The 20294-nt window shown below is 40.1% G+C and overlaps 3 protein-coding genes across 3 annotated transcripts; all 3 read right to left on the minus strand.

Annotated features, from left to right (window-relative positions):
* Positions 1-561: 561 nt before the first annotated feature.
* LOC311000262 (regulator of G-protein signaling 13-like) lies at positions 562-2216 on the minus strand. The gene is made up of 5 exons (XM_083990926.1): positions 2073-2216; positions 1902-1958; positions 1739-1800; positions 1476-1642; positions 562-1354 (listed from the first exon to the last, which is right to left on the minus strand). The coding sequence occupies exons 1-5, from the start codon at positions 2153-2155 to the stop codon at positions 1169-1171; spliced, it is 555 nt and encodes a 184-aa protein (XP_083847052.1). The 5' UTR covers positions 2156-2216; the 3' UTR covers positions 562-1168.
* A 6459-nt stretch (positions 2217-8675) lies between these two features.
* On the minus strand, positions 8676-9696 carry LOC311001226 (regulator of G-protein signaling 21-like; the record flags this gene model as incomplete). The annotated part of the gene is made up of 4 exons (XM_083992253.1): positions 8676-8852; positions 9117-9283; positions 9365-9449; positions 9664-9696. 4 exons carry the CDS (start codon positions 9694-9696, stop codon positions 8676-8678), a joined length of 462 nt encoding a protein of 153 aa, XP_083848379.1.
* A 6381-nt stretch (positions 9697-16077) lies between these two features.
* rgs18 (regulator of G protein signaling 18) lies at positions 16078-19822 on the minus strand. The gene is made up of 5 exons (XM_083991036.1): positions 19653-19822; positions 18997-19101; positions 18697-18758; positions 17951-18117; positions 16078-16748 (listed from the first exon to the last, which is right to left on the minus strand). The coding sequence occupies exons 1-5, from the start codon at positions 19772-19774 to the stop codon at positions 16494-16496; spliced, it is 711 nt and encodes a 236-aa protein (XP_083847162.1). The 5' UTR covers positions 19775-19822; the 3' UTR covers positions 16078-16493.
* Positions 19823-20294: the final 472 nt, after the last annotated feature.

Consider the following 20294-nt stretch of genomic DNA (forward strand, 5'->3'; position numbering starts at 1 on the left):
AACTTTGACATGCCAGGCACCAGGTCAACTTTAAGCATGAGGACTGGAAGGGTAAAACAGCTAGCGAAGGTCTGTATTCTAAATCGGACAATTATAAAAAAAAAAAAAAAAAAAAAAAAAAAAGAGAACACAATATGTGATGTACGTAGCCTAATTAGTGAGCTTTACAGGTGCTTGTAGTGGAACCAGGCTAGCTGTTAGCTAAGCTAACCAAACCAACTGTTGTATCATCATAATTTCAGTAGGCCTACAGACCCACAAGTGACTGAGACTGAGATGTTCCTATCAGTAAAGATAAGATAAGACTGAGAGTGACAAACCTATCACAGTAACAATGTTTCAGACATGTGCAGCAGTGTACACTGAGGACATCCTGCTACACAGATATAAACATTTCGAAACTCATGAAAAAACCCTAGATGCTTACTGAAGCTAACTGTGAGTGAGTCAATGAATGAGTAAAAAAAAAAAAATTTAATTACCTGGTTTGACCTGGTTTATTAGTCTAACAGACTATAGCTTTGTGGCATTCTTCATTAATAAAGTTTTACACGAGTCATATTCAGTATTATTCTTTTTATTATGTACAAATTCATCCTAATATTCACATTAATGTTTCTACACACTATGGAATATATTTTCAATATATAGCTTATAACACATTATTATGGTTGTAACATCTCAGTTTGTCAGACTGAAAAACAAACAAAAAGAAATGCACATCTAGATGCCATGTACATATCTATTGCTTTAGTGAGATCACAATGAACGTAAAATAAGATGATGTGCAAACGAAGATTACAGCTCATGCACATGAATCATGGGAGGAAGTTGTTGCTGCATCACATTCACTTCCTGGCGTCTCACACAGAAAGTCCCCAGCATTTTCACTATAATCGTTTCATCTCTGGGAAATCCTTCGCTCAAGACGAGCTATAACAGCAGGTGCCACGCCAAAACATGACTTCTCCAACTAAGAAGGGAGTCATGAATGAGTTGAGCGTTAAGCCCCCACGTTCTGGATGATTTTCGTTAGAATCACCAGAAGCAGCCGTCCCAGGACAAGCACAACATAAACCGCAGCTTCTCCCAGGTAGTCCAGCATTTGGCTCAGCTTCACAGTCCAGTCTCTATAAATACAACGTCCCCAGTAGGCTTTCTACTCTCTTTACATCTTCACTGATTCTGATGTGGTGTCCATTAGAGCAAGATACTTGTCAGACCTGAGGAAACGTGGATAAGAGTCCCTCTCCATTAGCCCGAAGACAATCCTCTGGGCGTCGTCAAAGCACACAGCGGTTGGTGCCTTAATGTTTCGCCTGATCAGATCCCTGGTCTTGTGATCAATGTTGATCTGGAAGAATGAGTAAACATGATGCAGATTGATGAATATATTTAACTACAAGCAGAGGTGGTAAGTGTTCTGAACAACAGCTGGAAAAACATTTGCATCGTAAAAAAACGTCCATGCTCACCTCTCTCGGAGCCTCAGCTTGAATGTAGCGTTTGTAGATCTTTTTGGCCCTGGATGACATCCTGAAGGAGGACTTGATCTTCTTATAGTCCTCACACACCAGCCAAAACTCAATGTTTTCATCACTGAATTCAGACTTCAAGAAGGCCTGGAAAATCTGTATGCCATCTACACAGACAGGACAAATGAGCAGCAGTTAGATGACGTTCAGAAAAGTTGCCGAAGTAAGTTGACTTTTGGACTGCATCCTATTGATTAACTCACATTTGGATGAGAGGAGTCTCTCGAGTGAGTGTGACCACTGGGACATCTCTTCAAAACACAGCCTGCAAAAAAAGGGTGTATTGTCACTTATCCATACAATTATGACAACAGATTGGATGTTTAGTTTCAAACATTAGCATTAGCAAAAGTTTTCTTCACTTACCCCTCAGTGTTGGCAGCTTGAGACAATCTGCACTGCAGCCGACACTTCAGGTTTCCTCTGTTAAACCAAATAAAAATGTATTTTAGTGGCATGTTGTAGGAAAAGATTGATCTAAAACCAAATGAAATACAACAAAGGGCATCATGCATTAATCAAAGTAAAAATATTTACCTATCTTTCCCCCTCTTCTTATTCTCGACGTCCATGTTGAAGTGCTGCAGCTCCCTTGGTGGTGACTCGACTAAACTTGGCATTGCAACAGTGCTTTGTGTGACTGTGGGCAGCTCTCAGAGAGTTGTGACAAGTCCAACTGTCAATGCGTGTTTGTTTGAGGAACCAGCTCAGCGCCAAGCTTATATATGTACAGGAGAAGTCTGAAATGGGTTTGGTGAGTAGCGTCACAACATCATGCTGAACTAACCACAGAAAAAGAGGAAGTCAGGGATGACGCAAACATACACGCATTGCTGCTACAGCAGTACATCTGTATGGCGCTCAAACCTGCATCACTGCTTGTTTGGCATAAAGTCTGGGGATGCAAATGGGGCAGTGGAAATTTCAACAGCAGATAGGCAAATGCTTTGGCCTCTGTTATAGTTTGCCTTGTGAACCAATACCAGAAAGTAATGTTTCACGTTCGGTGAATTACAGTTTTTAACGATCACTATGACCCGTTTTTAATATTTAAAACACATTTTCAAAACTCTTCACACAGTTAGCACAACATCAGTCTGTGTGGGCTATACAATTAACACATTTCTTGTTCTTTTGACACAAATACATACACTTAACGCATTTAAAATTAGTTTTAACTTCTTTTACACAGGCTCAGCTAAGGTCAAAACAATTTATCAATCAATTTATTATTTAAAGTGCAAAATCACCAGGCAGCAGTTGGTGCAGAGAGATGGAGCTCCGGTGGATCTGTGGAAACACAGAGGGAGTGCGAGACACCAAGGCCAAACTACAAAGTGCAACAGACAATGATAATGACAGGAAAATGCTAAAATTAGTTAGTTTAATCGGAGAAAGAAATGGGTAAAAAGGTAAGTTTTTTTTTTTTTATTGATGGATGGAATGACCAGGAGGTTCGAACCAAGGGAACGAAGAGGACATGACGGAGTGTAGGGAGTGAGTAGCTCAGATAAATACAGAGGTGCAAGACCATTTAAGGCTTTACAGTAACAGTAGATGTTAAGTGGTACATTTTCAATTGCTTTCAATACAGCTACTGTAAATGCAGATTTTTTTTCTTTACTCTAAGTAATTTTCATTTGCAAATACTGTAATACAGTAAAGTGTTATACAAATCCTGTCATTTACTGTCTTCTTCTTTCATAAACTTTACATTCTGCAAAGCTGCTCTGAGATGGGTAGTTCACTTTTTTGTACTGAGTGTTACAAAAAAAGGAACAAAATTCATGCCCAACAAATGAAAAATGAAGAGGGGTTCAAAATAAACTACAGCACAAACATCAATTTATGATCAATACAATAATCTGTCTGTTGTAAAACAGTAGATTTTGGGCATGAAATCAACTGTTTTGGGAATTGTGTGTTTTAGGTGTGATGTGTGTGAAGAGTTTTGAAAAAGTGTTTCAAGTATTGAAAAACGGATCATAGCGATCGTTAAAAAAAATGTAAATGATGAGGGTAAATTCTAGCCTGATGCATCAGCCGCTTACTTCATTACATTTCATATAGCGGTCTGAACACGAGCCATAGGGATTCGTTTGCTTCCGGGAGGCGGTTGCTTATTTGCTTCAACTAATCGCTGCTGCTTGGTGGTCACGTGTGCTATACACCGGTTAAGCTCATAGGTTAATCTTGAGCGCTTGAGTTCAACGTCATCGCCTTCACTTACCCGTCTGTTCGCTGATTGGTCCGTCCGCTCTGGCGGACGGAGCAAACCGAAACGCATTGCTAGTGTCCTGACTACATGTTTGAGGCAAATGAAATTTGCCGGAACCAGTAGGCGGCGCTAGCCTGGCTAGGTAAATTCAGCCCTCATAGTCAATTTTTTTTTTTTTTATGTAAACATGTCGGGCCCTAGTTTCCTGGCGCAGCGCAGGTAGCGCAAGGTAGCGCAGCCGGTCTAATGCAAGTTTCGACCAGCGCTGAGGTTAGACTTCGCCCGGTCCACGAGACTAGGGCCGCTTATCTTAAACTCTGTGGCACACCTGTATTTTCATGTGAACATCATGGGTCAAAGTCAAAAAATGAATGATGCATCATGCATCTTTGTGGTACAGATGTAGTAACATTTCTGACGTATCTATCCCTCACACAACTTTCTTTACTTATATTAAAAAAAAGGAGAAATAGGCAATTCTTCTTTTTACAAATGACAAGTTCAGCTCAATAAAATGCATCTTCAATTGAAGAACCTCACAGGTATGGTTGACCACTAGCTTTTCAGTAAGACGAGGGAAGATGGTTCAGTTGCTACCAGTCTGTCTGGAGTTTTCAGTGGGATTGTTGGGAGATTACAGATGTGACACCAGTGCAGAGACTGGAGGTAAGGGTGAGCACCTGGTTGAGATTGTGGATTATGCTTCACAACTGAGGAATAATCAAGAGAAGGAGCAGATTGAATCAGGCAACAGCAGCAGCTGCATTTACATTAGTAAGGCTAAAGAAATTCTACAATACCCTTAACCAGAAGCACACGATAAATGTGTTTCACTATAATGGAAAATATTATCTGCATGGGGCATCTGATAAGAATGACATCACTTTCATAAATGTACTGTACTTCAAACACTCATCTTAGCCCCCTCACCCTGTAGGAGACACTTTAGACTCTGTGTTGTAATGTATAGGCCACTAACATGCAAATTTAGCCTGAATCATTTAGTGCCACATCACAGCAAAGTCAGTTTTGGTGTAATTTAAACCATATTTTCTGATAGTGGTCTCATTACATAACATTGTTTATATCATTCTTTCCATGTAACGTCCTCTTATGACTGACAAAGGTTGAAGTCAGTGGGGGTAGACAGGAAGTAAAGAGGAAACAGAGAGGGGGAGATGTTTTAAAGGTCACATTGGAACCAAGGGGTATTATGGTTCCATGGTAGCTGGCTGAGCCCACTAAACCAAGCTATGACTTGTTGACTTCCTGTTTAGGGGGTGACAGACACAAACTAAAAACTTTCACCTGTCTGGAAATTCTCCCTGAACATTTCAAAATTCCAAAGGAACATAATCAGTCCTTAAACTTCATTTTTCTCATGGTCACTTTTAGACTCAGATGAAACTTATGAATGGGTCAGGTGCATTTCCTCTGTTTTGTTTCCCCTGTTTTACTTCAGTCTCAGTGAGGTAAGCAGAATTACACTGATCTGAACTTTCCACATTTGTAGGATGAAATTCTCACAGGTCAAGTTCTGTTTATTTGACTACTAATTCCTGTTTTTTTTTTAAATAAAAAAGAAAGAAAGAAAAGCCCTGTTCATGCTTTTAGAGCAAACACACGCATAGATAACATGTCATGGTTATGCTAGAGGAAAAGTTAGGGGATCACCAAAATCATGATAGCTCATCATCTGGTCACCATGGGTATCTGTAGAAATTTCTGAGGCAGTACATACAGTAGGCTAGTTATCAAGTTATTTCACTCAAAGTCTCAATGGTGACACAAACATAAAAGCAGATGGATTCATCCTCCGGGGACCGTGATCCTATGAATCCATGAAATTTCATGGCAATCCATTTAGTCTTGAGACATTTTAATCTGGTAACAGTGCTGGATGGATTTACCAACAGAGAGAGAGACAGATGTCATATCTATTGTATGATGAAACTCTGAAAGTGCTTTATAAGGCAATCTTTAGAGGCATGCTGATAAACATTTTTTCACATGCATGTTTCATTTCACTCACCTTTTGACCCAGGTGTTTTCAAACCGTATCTGTGAATCAACATGTTGCCTTGCATAGTTTTGCTTTCATTTCCTAAGAACTCTGCTCTTACAGGAAATCACTAAAAAATCATAACAATGTTTTTACAACAGTATCTATGCATGGTCGCCTCTGTATCTATGCATGATATCCTCTGTAAATAATACCTTCAAGGGATTTTTGAGTCTCTGTTAGATTATTTTCATAATGTTGTGAAGCCAATGCTTGCTGAAAGATAAATACATTTAACTGTACACAGAAATGGCTGCACTTTTAACACTAATAAGACATAATTAACTGTTGTTTGTTTCAAATTAGACCAAATTAAACAGTATGTTCTCTATGGTAAACATAGTTAGTTGTCAAGACACCACCCAAATCCTGCTGCAGAAAGCACCTCATGTCATTACATGTTGGTTTAATATACACATGACAAAGACACCACCCTTAAATATAAGAGACTCTAGTATACAATGTGACACAATTTTAAATGATCATGGTTTAATAGTAAATAAAACACAGTGTCCTATCAGATTCAAAAACATGGTATACACACTACTCTACAAATTCTGCTTTTACTGTAACATAATAGGACCTATGAGAGATCATGCAGGGCATATAGATTTACATAAATACAAAACCTAGCCAAGTAAAGTGTTTGTGAATGAGCTGCTTTTGAACCCGAGTTGAGAAATGTGTTGAACTGTCTCTGCTCGTGCAGCTTGACAGGAAATGTTTTGTGATGGAGCGCAGCTGTTGATAGCTTGCTGTGGTGACAGTTATCTGAGACATTTTCTTTATCGGTTGCAACACCCATCTGTGAATTTCCGCCATCAACTGTTGTCACTCTGAAAATTATAACTTTGCCCAGTTCCTGTCACTTTTATGTCTTCCTCTCTTTCTGAAAGCAGTAGCCTACTTTCAACAGCTGCAGCCCTACTGTATGCTTCATACCTGTGAGTTGAAATCAAATACAGATTGTCAAACACACTATTTTTTTTTTAAACAATAACCAACAAACTCCACTCCACCCACAATGAGGCTAGGGTTGTCTACACAAGAGGAAGTTGCGGTGAGCTGTCTGCACAACACAGAGCAGCTTCTACCAAACATGTGAAACACTACTTAAAATAAATCCCCCGTAACTCTAATGCCACCAACATAAACAGAACAAATTGTTCATCTAACATCCAGCAGTCACATGCAGAAACCGCGTCGTTTCTGCTTCCACTTTCCAAACACATACGCACGCACATACAAAAGCAAAATCACATCAGACAATAAATACATTAAAAGGAACAAAATGGACAAATATTTTAAATATATTACTTTGTGTTCTATTAATTCAACAAGAAGGTCCTGATGTTAGTTCCCGGGCCTGAGGCCATTTCTGTCTGGAGTTTGCATGTTCTCACTGGGTGTGCGTGGGTTCCCCAGCTTCCTCACACAGTCCACAGATATGCACATTAGGACGTTGGTGTAAATGTGAATGTGTGAAGATGCTTGTTTCTATATGACATCCCTGTAGGCTGGTGACCTGACTGGCATCAGCCCCCTCACCCCCCTGCATGGAAAAGTGGTGCAGGCAATGGGCAGATTTATTTAACCCCTATGAGTTCATAAAAGCAATATTGATACTGTACTTTTTGGTGCTTTTTTATTATATGTGTATGTTTTTTACATTGGTCACTAGTTTGCACTATTGATTATGCCCTAATGAGGGTAACAAAAACACACATATCAACTCATAGATGCAAAAAATTATCTGATTTAATGCTACCTAAAGCTCTGCACAACACAACCCACACTAATTTCATTTTGAAGGGAGCTTTACATAAAACAAAACAAGCTCAGTAAGAAAGCCTTTTCTCCATCTCATCAGACTCAGAGTTGTGTCTTGAATCAATTCAAATACTTTTTCACCATAAATGACCTTGCCTGGCAAAATGAAACAGAAGTGTCGCCAAGAGCACAAACCCATATCCCCCAGACTTCCTGCTCTGTGTCTGCACCTAAACCAAATTTAATTCAAGATGGGCTCGATTTACAAAGTTCCTCTTCTTCGTCATGCTTAATGTACACACTTCTTCCATCTGCAAAGGGGATGTTGCAGAAATACACAACAGAAGGTGAGAGGAAGTTGCTTCAGAAGTGACTTGACTGTGGAGCATGTATTCATTTATCTCTTTGCTTACAGTTGTGCCTGTTTGTCCACTGAATGGTGTTGTTTGAAGGCCTCTGTTGCCATCTGCTGTTTATGTCACTATAACGACCATATTACAATAGAGACAACTCTTCTCTGACAACAGCCAAGGTGATTTGCATTACATTCAAAAAGGGCCGCTCCCAAATGTTTTTCAACCGAGTATAATTTATTTCTAAGTTAGTTTAATGGACAAGAAAACATCTGATAGAAAAAAAAAACTGAGACAGAAGTTTAACAATACACTCACATATTTATTTGCATGTTAGAGCTGAAATTCTAAATAACATATTGGATATTGCAAAATCAATTCGATGAAGTGTTGATAATACTTTGCAATTAAATAATTATTTTTATTTTTACTTCATGGGGTGGTGGAAATAACTTAAATAATAACAGATGATTTTATAGGGACAAGATTATTATTATTATTTTTTTACCTAAACATAATTAAAGAGATAAAGTATATTACAAGCTTCAAAGTCTCTTGAGCTGTAACTGTCTACTGAAACACACAGGCTGAGAGAAGCAATTTCTGCTACACCTAGGATATGGATGGTATGGCATAAACCTGTTATCCACACTGAAATCAAAGAGTTCTACAGCAGATCAGAGTCGGGGAGAAAATTTCGCCAGCCTCCATCTGATAGGCTGTCAGTTTTAAAACAGTCACCTTGAATCGGTTCTCCTCAGGAGTCCCTGATAGATGTCAGATTTTAGGAACCGCGGGTAGCAATCCCTGGCCATCAGACTGTAGATGAGCTTCTGCGCTGAATCAAATGAAGTCAGGGTCGGCTGGGAGATGTTCTTTGTTATATTTTCTCTGGTACTGCAGTCTATGTTGATCTGAAATCAAATAATATTTCCCAGGGGCGTATTACAGCAACTCTTTTCATCTTCATTCACTATACTGTGCTTGGGGGAAGTAATGTGGGTGTCTTTAAAGTCGATTTCTGCAGTTTTACCACCATAAAATATACAGATGCACAGCTTTATATCACAATAGGGGCAATAAATTCAGATCACCATCAGTGAATATCTTAGTGCATAATTTCCCATTTGAATTCCTACAATAAATCTTTTTTTATTTTACAGCTTGCAGTCATTTACCTGTCGGGGTGCTTCTGTTTGGACAAACTCTGAGTAGATCCTGTTGGCAGAAGAGATCATCTCTGGGACCGTCTTGATTTTTTTGTACTCCTCGCAGGCGAGCCAAAACAGTATGTTCTCCTCACTGTACTCGGACTTCAGGAACTCTCGGAAAGCTATCTGTCCGGCTGGAAAGCGCAGGCGACAGTAAGTCGGTATTAAGTCTACACACAAATGTATATATCAGATCAGTCAGAACAGATCCTCACCTTTACTACCAAGGACTTTGTCCACAGACTCGCTCCAAGTCTCAACATCTTCCAGTGGATCCTTGGGAATGCAACACAATCTACCCTTGAAAAGATCATCAAGATCTATCACTAGCCCAGTTATCTGTGACCCCCACACATGTGCACATACTTGTAAACCACACTAGCAGGCCAGTTCGTGAATCATTCAAGGTTTATGTTTTAACATGACCTCTAAACATTCCATTTAATGCATTGAGCACCCTCCAATCGCTACAAGCCCCTACAGAAATAAAGGCACAATGCAAAGTGAGACTTACAGTGAGTGAAAAACTCCTTGGTATTTTCCACATGGCTGCTGTAAGATGCTGCCTGCTGAAAATGGTAAAGGCCCCAATAATCAAATATGCAGTAACTCACTTTATCGCCATCTCCTCGTCCTCTACGAAGGGAGACAGAGATAAGATCCTGCCAGACTGAAGATGGGGTTGTGATTGTTTGGAAATGAGGGAGTCAAGTGACTGAACAAATCTAAGTGACTCCCCCACCCAGCCAGCATGAATGGAATATATGGAAATCTGTATGCAAAGTGTTGTCGTTGTTGGGAGAAGCAGGGTTTCCTTCCATGTGTGTTGCACTTCAAGGAACATAGAGCTCGGCCGTGATTAAAGCTGACCTCATCAGTGTCCAGAACAGAGATCATCATTAACATGGATGTGACAGAATGAGTGAGGACGTTGAAAGGGAAGAATAAATAAGTGAATATTACTATAGTTTTTCTTCAACATGTTGTAAGAGCTGGAATCCAGGGTTTACAGTGAGGATTGTGGTAACAGAATGGGCTGTTGTGGTGCTATGTACATGATCAAATTCAGGATATGGTTTGGCTAAGGTAATCAACAGTGGGTCAGGAAGCTCCGGGAAAGATCCTGACCATAAACAAATAACCATAAACAAATTCACTATTAAGGAAAATGTCTTGTCCTCTGACTATTTTCATATCTAATTCATCATGGTGACCAACATAAACATGCACTGATTTATTAATATGCCTCATGCTACACCCTCAGCTGGCTCAGGTGCTTGTTGACCCTTCCAACAGAAAGGCTGTGATTTGGACACAAATTTTGCATGTGTCCCTGTATTACTCTTTATCTGTTGCAAATGTGAACCGATGGAAAAGTGAGTTGGAAAAAAAGCAGCACTCATGTAAATATGTCTAAAGCCTTGTTTGGTCTGGATTTATTTCCCCAGGTGAGATGTGATGACTTGATTTTAATCCCATCCAGAGCGTGCAAGTGGGTAATGTTTTACTCCTACCAACGTGATACCTTCTGTTTTTTTTTTTTATCCCTATGAACTCACTAGTCCCCCTGTAATTTGAATCATGTCTAGAGTGTTGTCCTTGAATTTTTAAACAGATCTCAGTGTAATTTTTTTTTCTCCTGTTGAAGGTAGGGCTGTTTGTTTTTCCACTTCTTTTTCATGATTTGTGTGAAACTGATATTTTTGTGAAAAGAAAGACGATAATCTCAATGATTTAGACCAAGACCCCACAAAAGGCAGTAAGTAGGTGTAGTGTTTTCTTTTGGTTCAATGTCAACCACAGATTTCATCCAGTGCTACAACAATGCTGCCTTAAGCCAAATGCTAACACAGATCAATTGAATGGAAATGAACTGAACCATAGATCTACCTAAGTGACAATGCTGGCTGATGAAATACATGTCCTCATTCTGAATACTGTGTGTTCATCATGCTATCATTTGCCAAGTAGCATTCGACATAAAATAAACTGAGGCTGTGGCAGCTTTGGAAAAAGTTAAAAAATTAAACCATAGTTATATTTAAGAGCACATCTATGCCCCTACCAATACTATCTGACAAAAATTCCCGGTCAGCCTCACTACAGTCACTGGGAATTATTATTAAAACCTTTACAAAACATTACTTTTGCCAGTCCAAACTGTAGATATTGAGACCTTTTTACTCTTGGTGCTTGGTGTGGATTTTTACAAAAGCTAATAGGTTTCATCCTCAGGGGGGCATTAATGTTCAAAACTTTCTGATGGCAATCAATCTGAGTCACCAACAGCTGAAAGAGATGGTGTATTTAATGTGCACGTATAATTTTGCACAACCTTGAGGATATTTCTTTGCTACTAGGTTTCAAGAAAACAAAAATTATGAAAAATGGCTATTGATCATTTTAAAAACAGTTGGCAGGTAAAGACTTGACATTCACAGTCTATTGTGTGCCATTGAATTTCCACAAATGGATGTATATACTATATAATCACATATTCTTGTGGCAGACCAACCCTGGAAAGGTGTTTCTGCTGCAGAGAATAGCATCGTATGGACTGTCCTCTGCTCCTCTGGGCCTGCTGGATGCACACAGCTCATGACACACAGTGAATGGTAATACATATCATCATCATAAGTGTATGTCCAGTGCATTTAACCTATCCTGACCTTCCCTACCACTGCTGGTGATGTGATGGAGCCCAAACAAACCAAGAATGTAAATCACAACAGGTGATGGAAAACACCCAGGCTGCCCCTACAGTATTTGCATGTGTGTAGATGCACCAAGTTGAGGAATTTGCTTTTCAAAAAAGGCTCTGGCAGGAACGACATGAGAACTACACTGAAGAGTACATGATCTCTGCTGGGGATTTCAGTTTTCTTGTGACTCAGCCTTTCACGTCCTTGGATTAAGAATCCGAGTACAAAAAGAGATTTCAGAGCTTCATTTTGTTAAAGAGCAGTGATTCGCTGTCATACGTCTCAGATGGCATGTTTCACTAAGTCATTGCAATCTGATGCCAAGTTGTACTTTTTTCCTCAAACACAGGGTGGCACTCCAATCCTCCCCAAGCCTCGTAGTCCCGATATACAATTCCCTCATGTGTCCACCTCTCTGTGTAATTGGTGACAGCATTGAATCTGTGTTTCTCCTCACTGTTGGCCCTGTTTGCTCTATTCATTTGAACATGAGTGGGGTTTTGACCCTTCTCCTGAGGCTGTGCAAGTCCCAGACTGCTGGGGTGGAGGTTCTTGTAGAGTGAAGATGTAACTGAAAACCTATTTAAATTAGATTTCGAGCCCCTGTAAGGATCCAGTGGCCATGCATTTGATTTCATTACAAGGTGTCTCATCTCTTTTTCGCGACTGGTATGGAATCCTTAGCCCACACTCTTTTTTTTCTATCATAACCCTTTCAACAGACAAGTTTTATCCAGAGTTTGGTAATTAAATACACAGATTACATCACAGCAAATCAATTATGTGAGCAACAGCATGGGAATAGACTTGAGGAACAGAATCTGCTGCATTTCATATGATCATTGAACAAACTTTTTCACTCAGAAGAATTAAAATTTATAGTTCATCTGGCCCAGGCCTTCCCTTTCCACTTGGTTTTTAATGCTATCAACCTGCAGAGGCTGCCATTGTTAGTTAGTTATTTATAGCCTCCAGAAACTTACAGTGACCACAAAAGGTAAGTGGACTTTTGGTATTACAGTATATTCATTTATTTGTCTTCTAATGTGGACTGACTTTCATCCAAGTTACAATTATGAACAAAAGCAATCTATTTTAACAAATATCAGATAAATCACTGATGTGTTCTTGTCCGTACTGAACACATTACTAAACCATTCACTGCAGAGGGTGGAGAAAGTAACAGAAGTCAGAGTGGGCACCCAGCTGAGATGACTCAATGCAAAATGTTAAGTAACGCAACAAAACTGGTAACAACTAAGAGCTTAAAGGGATCATTAGAGCTGGTTAACATCTCTGTTCATACTGTGTGCAGATCATGGTGCATGACTGTACAGTACTGAGCATTGTGTCCATGACATTACAGACAGAGCTGTTTCTCTGCAAAAAGTAACAAATGATAAAACATCACACCCATGTCTGAAGTTTCAGTCCAAAACACTACTGGAAAAATATTTGGTGGATTGATGAAACTAAGGTTGATTTATTTGGGAAGAACATGCAGCAGTGTGTGTGTGCATGCAGAGCATACCAACATGAAAACATCATCCCAAAGGTGAGGCATGGTGGAGGGAGCATCACGATTGAGGGCTTTGCTGCCTCTGGGTGTGGGGGCGGTTCAACAGTTACTGCCAAAGGAGCTGACCAGTTATTAAATCCAGTGGTTCGTGTTCGTTTTTTCCACCAGCACTGTTTGTGTGAAGTTAGCTCAGGTACATTGTCTCTGTCTGCAGTCGTGACTTAAATGAAGAACTGATCCCAACTTATGACTCATTCCAAAGGGTCCACACTTTGTGCCGTGCATGTGATGATCGGCTGGAGTCTTTTTTATTCCTCACATATAGTAGGTACATATAGTATCTTTATATGCTCCACACATTTCTGCTGAGGTACAGTGTTTAGGATGGAAGGTGCAGACTCTCACCTTGAGACTCTCAGATGGAGCACGGCCTCTGTTTGCAGTTGCACTGAAATTTATTTAGGTCCGTCAATATCATTGCAGGCCAACAACATCAAGTTCAAACAGGTTTGTAAGGGGACACAACTCAATATATGAGCCGGGGAGTCAGCAAATTTGTCTCACGTAGAGTCAGTTAAAAGCCTCTGAGATGGGACAAAGTGGCTCTAAAAATGGGGGGTGCCTCTGGTGTAGGAGTTTGGAGACTGGAGCCCATGGGGGTAAAACTACTGACAGACTTTGGCTGTATTTGAGGAATCTTTTAAAAACAAACTTGGGAGAGCCTGTTTAAAACTCCATAATAGACACCATACAATTAATCTTTCTGCTTTAAACTCCTCTTAGACTGGTGTTCATCGTGTTTTACAAGCCTCACGTCAACAGACAAACTGCTTTCTTACTCTTTTGTTTCCCTTCAAAGCTCCGACAGTACATCTTTAACTTGTGGATGATTTCAGAGGCTCTAAGCGCAGACTGAGTCACAAATTTAAATACCAATGGGAAAGAAAAAAGGAATCTGCCAGCAAATTCTTAGCGGGCAACTAGTCTTAAAGCAGTGATGAATTTGGCAGGCAAGCTGAGCCTCTACCTTTGTTAACACATCATTATGTTCTCCCCCCCTTCTCTGATTATTTGTGTAAGGAGACAGCAGGAATTGCAGTATATGCAGCCACTGTCGTCTGGATGGATGCATAATTAATGGTAACTGTGAGGTATTCCACGCAGGTTTTTGTAAAATGACAGTAGCTTGGGCTGAGATGGACTTTATCTCTCTGATGGCCACTAAAAACTCTGACATCTGTGTTAATGAGCTAAACCAGCCCTGCTTCTATGTTCTCTGATGTGTGTATGTGTTTTTTTTCCTCTACATACATATTCAGGAGTTTGGGGGCGAACTCAGTGGGATCACTGACAGTTACGAATTAACATGTATTTGTCTTTGTAAGAAGTATAGCTTGTGCATACATACATAGTAACATGAATAATTCTGTGCTTGAGTGGTGGGAGTTGATAAGGTCTATTAATTTTTCAGCGATTTGGAATAGAGAGCAACACACGATCACAATTTTCCCCACAAGTGTAATATGCACACATTATGGCTCCATTCGTCACATTTGGAAACAGTCATTCAAGCTAATTAACGACACTAAAGGCCTCATTAAAACTACTTTTATAGTAAAGTGTTTATTTGAGATACTCCACATATTATAGTATGTACATTTAAGACAGCAAGGCAACACACATGATCATAATAATACATAAATTATATTAGGTGGTAGCAAACTGAACAACAGCAATCATAATTAAAATAATATATTATTAGTATTCAAATAAGATATATGCATTTTCCGTGTGTGAAAATGGGATACATTCTAATTAACAACAGAAATGAGTGATCTATATCCCTCATTAAAAAGTTTCAGTGCTTTGCAGTCACGGTGGCTGCAGGCTTTCACTGCAAGTTAGTCTGGAGGGGGTTAGACAGGGATAAAATCATGAATCCACCTTAAAGAGATATGGTCAAACTAGCTTGCACGCCATATCAGCTGTATTAATGTTGTATAAGGTGCTATGGCTGGATGGGAAGACAAAGCAATTGAGGTGTAACGTGTCTGAAGTCAGGAGAGGTGCCTCGGCGTGGCTGCCTGTACTGTACAGCTGACTGGATACTGTCAGCAGCATCGAGGCACTTCAGTTGAGAGTCTGTCTCCGACCACCCCACTGTCATTCAAGTTTTGCAAGATCTGAGAAAGTATAGAAATCATCCGGTTCAATCCACAGAAGTGCAGGGCCTCCGAGAGAAAGACAATGGATGGATCTTTGCTGTAAGTGCCGCAGAATAATCTGGTTTCATACTGTGGCCACAGAGAATAGTCTGATGGCTGGAGGGTGACCGTTATTTTTCAGATAACCACATGGCTGTGATGTAGTGGTCCCATAACTGCTCTAAATCTGTTCTCATAGCTGAAAGGCTAATGGTGTCAACCGTTATCCAGCTGTGTGGTTGCCTATAGTGCTTAACCAAAAAGTGCAACATCTTTGGAAAAGGCACTTATTTGCTTTGTTGTTGAGAAGATCAATATCACTCTCATGTCTGTACGGTAGATATAAGCCAGTCATCTTAGGTTTGCATGAATACTGGGAAGGAAAAAAAAGCTGTAACAGCAAGCTTAACTTCCTCAAAGGCTGTGATGTTGTGAAGTTGTCAGGCAACCAGCGAAGAGTCCAGGAAGTTACTACGTCTGGACAAGAAATAGTCCAGCAGCAGTTTTCTTGCTGATGTTTTTTTTTTACAGGTTGAACAACAAAGATATACAAGGTTAATTAGTGAGCTCAGGAGGTGTCAGTAGATGGATTTGTTAACACTGGACAGAGCCTGCTAGTTGTCTTCATGCTTAGCTAAGCAAACTAGCTGCTGGCTGTAGCTTTTACTGAGAATGACAGGAAAGCACACAACCGTATCTCCCAATGTTATTGCCTAAATTTGTCATCGCTGACACTATAACTGGGATAATCCATTGTGACCACAAAAAAAAAAAACACATTCTGCAGAAGCAAACCCGTGGACAAAAAGCCAACGCACCACACATTACATCTCAACAACTGTGCCGAAAATCATGGATTGTCTCCTATATAATGACTGGTGGTGTCACACTGTGAGCTATGACGCTTGCGGTTTTACGACTACCACGCGGACGAGTCGGTCGTGGCCTCGCCTCTCTCGTTGAACACACAGGAGCGTGACCTTCTGCGAAACATGGTGGCCCCGGGGCCTTTCCGCCTGGTGAGACGCAGATAAATGTCAGAGTGCAGGAACCTGGGGTAGGAGTCCTTTTTCATCAGGCTGTAGACTTTCATCTGTGCGGCTTCAAAACAGCTCTTTGTGGGCTGTGCTATGTTCTTCTGGATGGCCATCTTGGTGTTGTAGTCAATGTTCACCTGGGGGAGAGGACATAGGAACAGAATGAAAAATTCTGCAGAATGACAATCAACTAAATACATCTATTAAATCTATATTTGCTATTGATTATACACACATTAGATTATAGTAGACATGAAAAGAAAAGAATGTGATAGGATGCAAGTTAGGTCTGTTTCGAATCGAGAATACATTAAATAGTGAGGAGTAAGAAGGGGAAACCCCAAGATTCACAGTGTGAGAGTGAGCAGTGTGAAACAGATCTCTTTGAAAGAGTGTGAAAAAAACAAAAAACATCTGTATGTTTTAAAAGATTACACATATCAAGCATAAAGTCCAATTCCGGCAGTAAAACTACTTCAGATCTGCATAACCTGCCTCAGGGGATTTTGTTTCCTTCACAAGGACACAAGCATCACTTTGTAATCTTGGATTTTCTTAAAGGTCTATGTGAACCAAAGCCAAAACCTTTATTCTTTTATGACTCTGCTCTTTTGGGTAGAATAAGAGAGAAATAAGAGACAAATTGTGTGTTTTTATTGCCACTAACTGAGTTAAAGCTCATACAAACATCTCTGACACACATCATCTTCCTGGATGGCGTCACAGATATGGATGTTCATTTTCCGCCACCGCGTTTCAAGAATGAGATGTTTGTTTAAGGAAATATAGACACCTAGGTGCAAATAACATTGGCCTGAATTATACCACCTGCGCTGGTATACGCTTCAGTGTTATTGCCGCTTGTTCCAAAAACCTATCTTTCATATTTACATGTACATTCATCTTAGACTGAAAGTGTGTGGGTGACAGCTCTGCAGAGGACTATCAAAACCTCAGACCAGACACCAAACTCTTTAACGGCCAGAGAGCATATCCGATGGTGATGAAACCACAACTGTCTTGCACAGAAATAACCCGACCTGCTTTGCAATGTTGCATGCACTAGATATGTGACCTCAGTGAGCTCCTGCTCCTAACAAGTCTCTACAAAGGTCAGCCTGCTGCTGGCTCATGACAATGAAAAGCTTCACACTTCGCCCACTGTTACTTTTATTACAATGGCATAAATATTTTAAACCACCAGCAGCTCAGTGACAAATAAGCCGAAGAAAATGCTCAACCAGGGGGTTTATTTGTGCCTTTTGCAGCTCAGCTTTATAGCCTATTTTGCTGCGCTACATCTATGCAGTTTATGATAAATAAACATGCCACGCCATACCTCTTTAGGGGCCTCCGATTCAATAAATACTGTATAAATATATTTGGCTTTGGACAGCAGCTTCGTCTCAGAATCAATGGTCTTGTATTCTTCACAGGCCAACCAGAACTCGATGTTTTCCTCACTGAATTCTGTCCTGAGGAACTGAGAGAAGGTTTCCACTCCATCTGATGTAGAGAAATAGAGACACAGAAACTGTAAGTTACTGAAGTGGAAGTAAAAGAAAGTTGGCAGCTATTAGAAACCCAGTCACTTTTCTGAGCATGTTGGGCAAATGAGGCTGAGATTTGACAATACTAGGATGTCATAAGGAACTGTGGACCCCATGACATCCTCATCCCAAAGTCACTACAATGCATGCACTGTATAAGCAGTTTTATTATATAATAAGTGACAGCTTTAATACAGAGACAATACAGTATCATCATCTACACGACATTGCACTAACTGTGTGTGTTCATTCCCACATGAGCACACACAGTGGTCTACAGTGTTTCAGTGCAGCACTAAAATGCAACTTCTGTGATTATGAGGAAGTTGAACGGTTTCTGTATTACATATCTGTGCTGGCAAACATTAAAAGATGTAGTGAAACTCTCACTGCACTCGCCATTAACTATTTATTGCCTCTAGCACTCCTTAACAGTTTACAATTCAAATGGAGCAAACTGTCTGACAGCAGGCAAAACTGTTTTGGGCAGCAATTCGACACAACATTTTTGAGAAGTTTGGGGCATTAATCTGACCTGAGTGCTTTAGCAGTTCTTCAAAGGAGTCGCTCCACTGCAAAGCTGCCTCTGGTGAGATGCTGCAAAGTGAAAAAAAAATCAGAGATGCAGTCAGCTCTTCCCTAATGATGCAGCAAAAAAAAAGTGTTTAGGGTTCTCGTGAGATGTCTAGATGTCTGTCATGTTTCTATAAGCATGCAATGAGTCATGGAAGGTGCTGGAAACTGAGGGGAAAAAAGGGAGGAAAAAAAAGAAAAAGAATAACACTTGTCCCCAAACAACATTGCCCGTGTATGAAATTAATGGGTTTTGCCTCACTTGTTGGGTGTCGTATTTGTCTTTTTATGAGGACTGACGTTTTCATGGGAGCCTGACTTGGTGAGAAAAAGGCTTAGTCGGCTCTTCCTCTCCTTGTCTTTCTGTCTGCAAACAAGAGAGAAAATACATCAAGTTCCACAAACTGTCTGCGAATGCAGCTGTAGCACTATTCAGCAAATCAACAACTTACAGGAAAATCACTCTTCAAAGGAGGATTTTTAAAGCGGCCTACATGACACGCCATAAATTACACGATGAATTGCGGTGTAAGTCACATATGCTCATGGCTTTAAACAAAAAGCCATAAGAGAGTCGTCATGAACGACAGCAGCTTTTAAAAGCCTTACCAGCTTTCAGTTACACTTGGTGAAGGTGCTGTATAGAAACATCACATATATATACTGTGACAGCGTTATACTTCTCTTAAAGGGGCGTTTTACTGGTGTTATACTGGCATTAAACTGGCATTAAACTGCTCTTCAAGGGCTTCTATGCACAAAAGAACCTGCTACTTAATTGCCTTTCTCTTGATTCTAGTTCGATCACTCAAATTTCGAACATTAGATGTAACACTTATAAGAGCACAAATCTAAGGAACACTTCAAATTAAAAAAAATCAAAAAACGCTTTGAAATATCTGATGTTCACACACCAACCTGTTAGAATCGTCCTTCATCTTTGGTGGCTGCAAGTCTTCTGGACCAAGCATTTTGAAATATGCTTCCTCCTTTGGGGCCATGTAGTTGAATTGAGGAAATAGAAAAAGAAGTGTCTCCATTCTGTTCTGTCTGTGTGTGGCGTGCGAAAGCGGCAGGCCACAAATAGCTCTCCGAAAACTTTAACCCATCATTCGTTGAACCACCTCGTCTTTTATAAACCCTGCTCGCATTTCATTTCCCATACCTTTTTCTTTACTTCCTGTAATGGTGTAACCACTTACTGCTTACTGCTAACAGCTTCATCAGTGACACAGAAACCCCCTGAGCTCAACATCCTGTCAACTGTTTACTTGAAAAAGGCAGGTTACGCTCATTCACAAAGTACATTTGTTTATGTTGATTGAGGTAATATCTTTTCTTGATTATTGGCACTTTTTGCAGCTTTTGCGGTGTTCATACGAAGTGGCTGAAGAATCAATCATATCAGTCTTGTTGATAAATGTCTGCTTTTAAGTGCGAGACCCTGGGCATTATAAGAGAGGTCAGGTTTATTCTACCATTCCACTTGCACCACCGGCAAGGCCAGACGCAGCAGAGATTGAAAGAATGAAATGTAATGAATAATAAAATGCATCTACG

Source organism: Trachurus trachurus (assembly GCF_905171665.1).
Source record: "Trachurus trachurus genome assembly, chromosome: 17".
Classification (NCBI taxonomy): domain Eukaryota; kingdom Metazoa; phylum Chordata; class Actinopteri; order Carangiformes; family Carangidae; genus Trachurus; species Trachurus trachurus.

Coding starts and splice junctions, on each gene's coding strand:
- LOC311000262 (XM_083990926.1), bottom strand. CDS start 2,155: ATGCCAAGTTTAGTCGAGTCACCACCAAGGGAGCTGCAGCACTTCAAC. Junction 1,959..2,072: donor AAGAAGAGGGGGAAAGATAG/GTAAATATTTTT, acceptor TTGGTTTAACAG/AGGAAACCTGAAGTGTCGGC. Junction 1,355..1,475: donor AAGCTGAGGCTCCGAGAGAG/GTGAGCATGGAC, acceptor TCATTCTTCCAG/ATCAACATTGATCACAAGAC.
- rgs18 (XM_083991036.1), bottom strand. CDS start 19,774: ATGGAGACACTTCTTTTTCTATTTCCTCAATTCAACTACATGGCCCCA. Junction 18,118..18,696: donor AGAACTGCTAAAGCACTCAG/GTCAGATTAATG, acceptor TCTCTACATCAG/ATGGAGTGGAAACCTTCTCT. Junction 16,749..17,950: donor AATCGGAGGCCCCTAAAGAG/GTATGGCGTGGC, acceptor CCTCTCCCCCAG/GTGAACATTGACTACAACAC.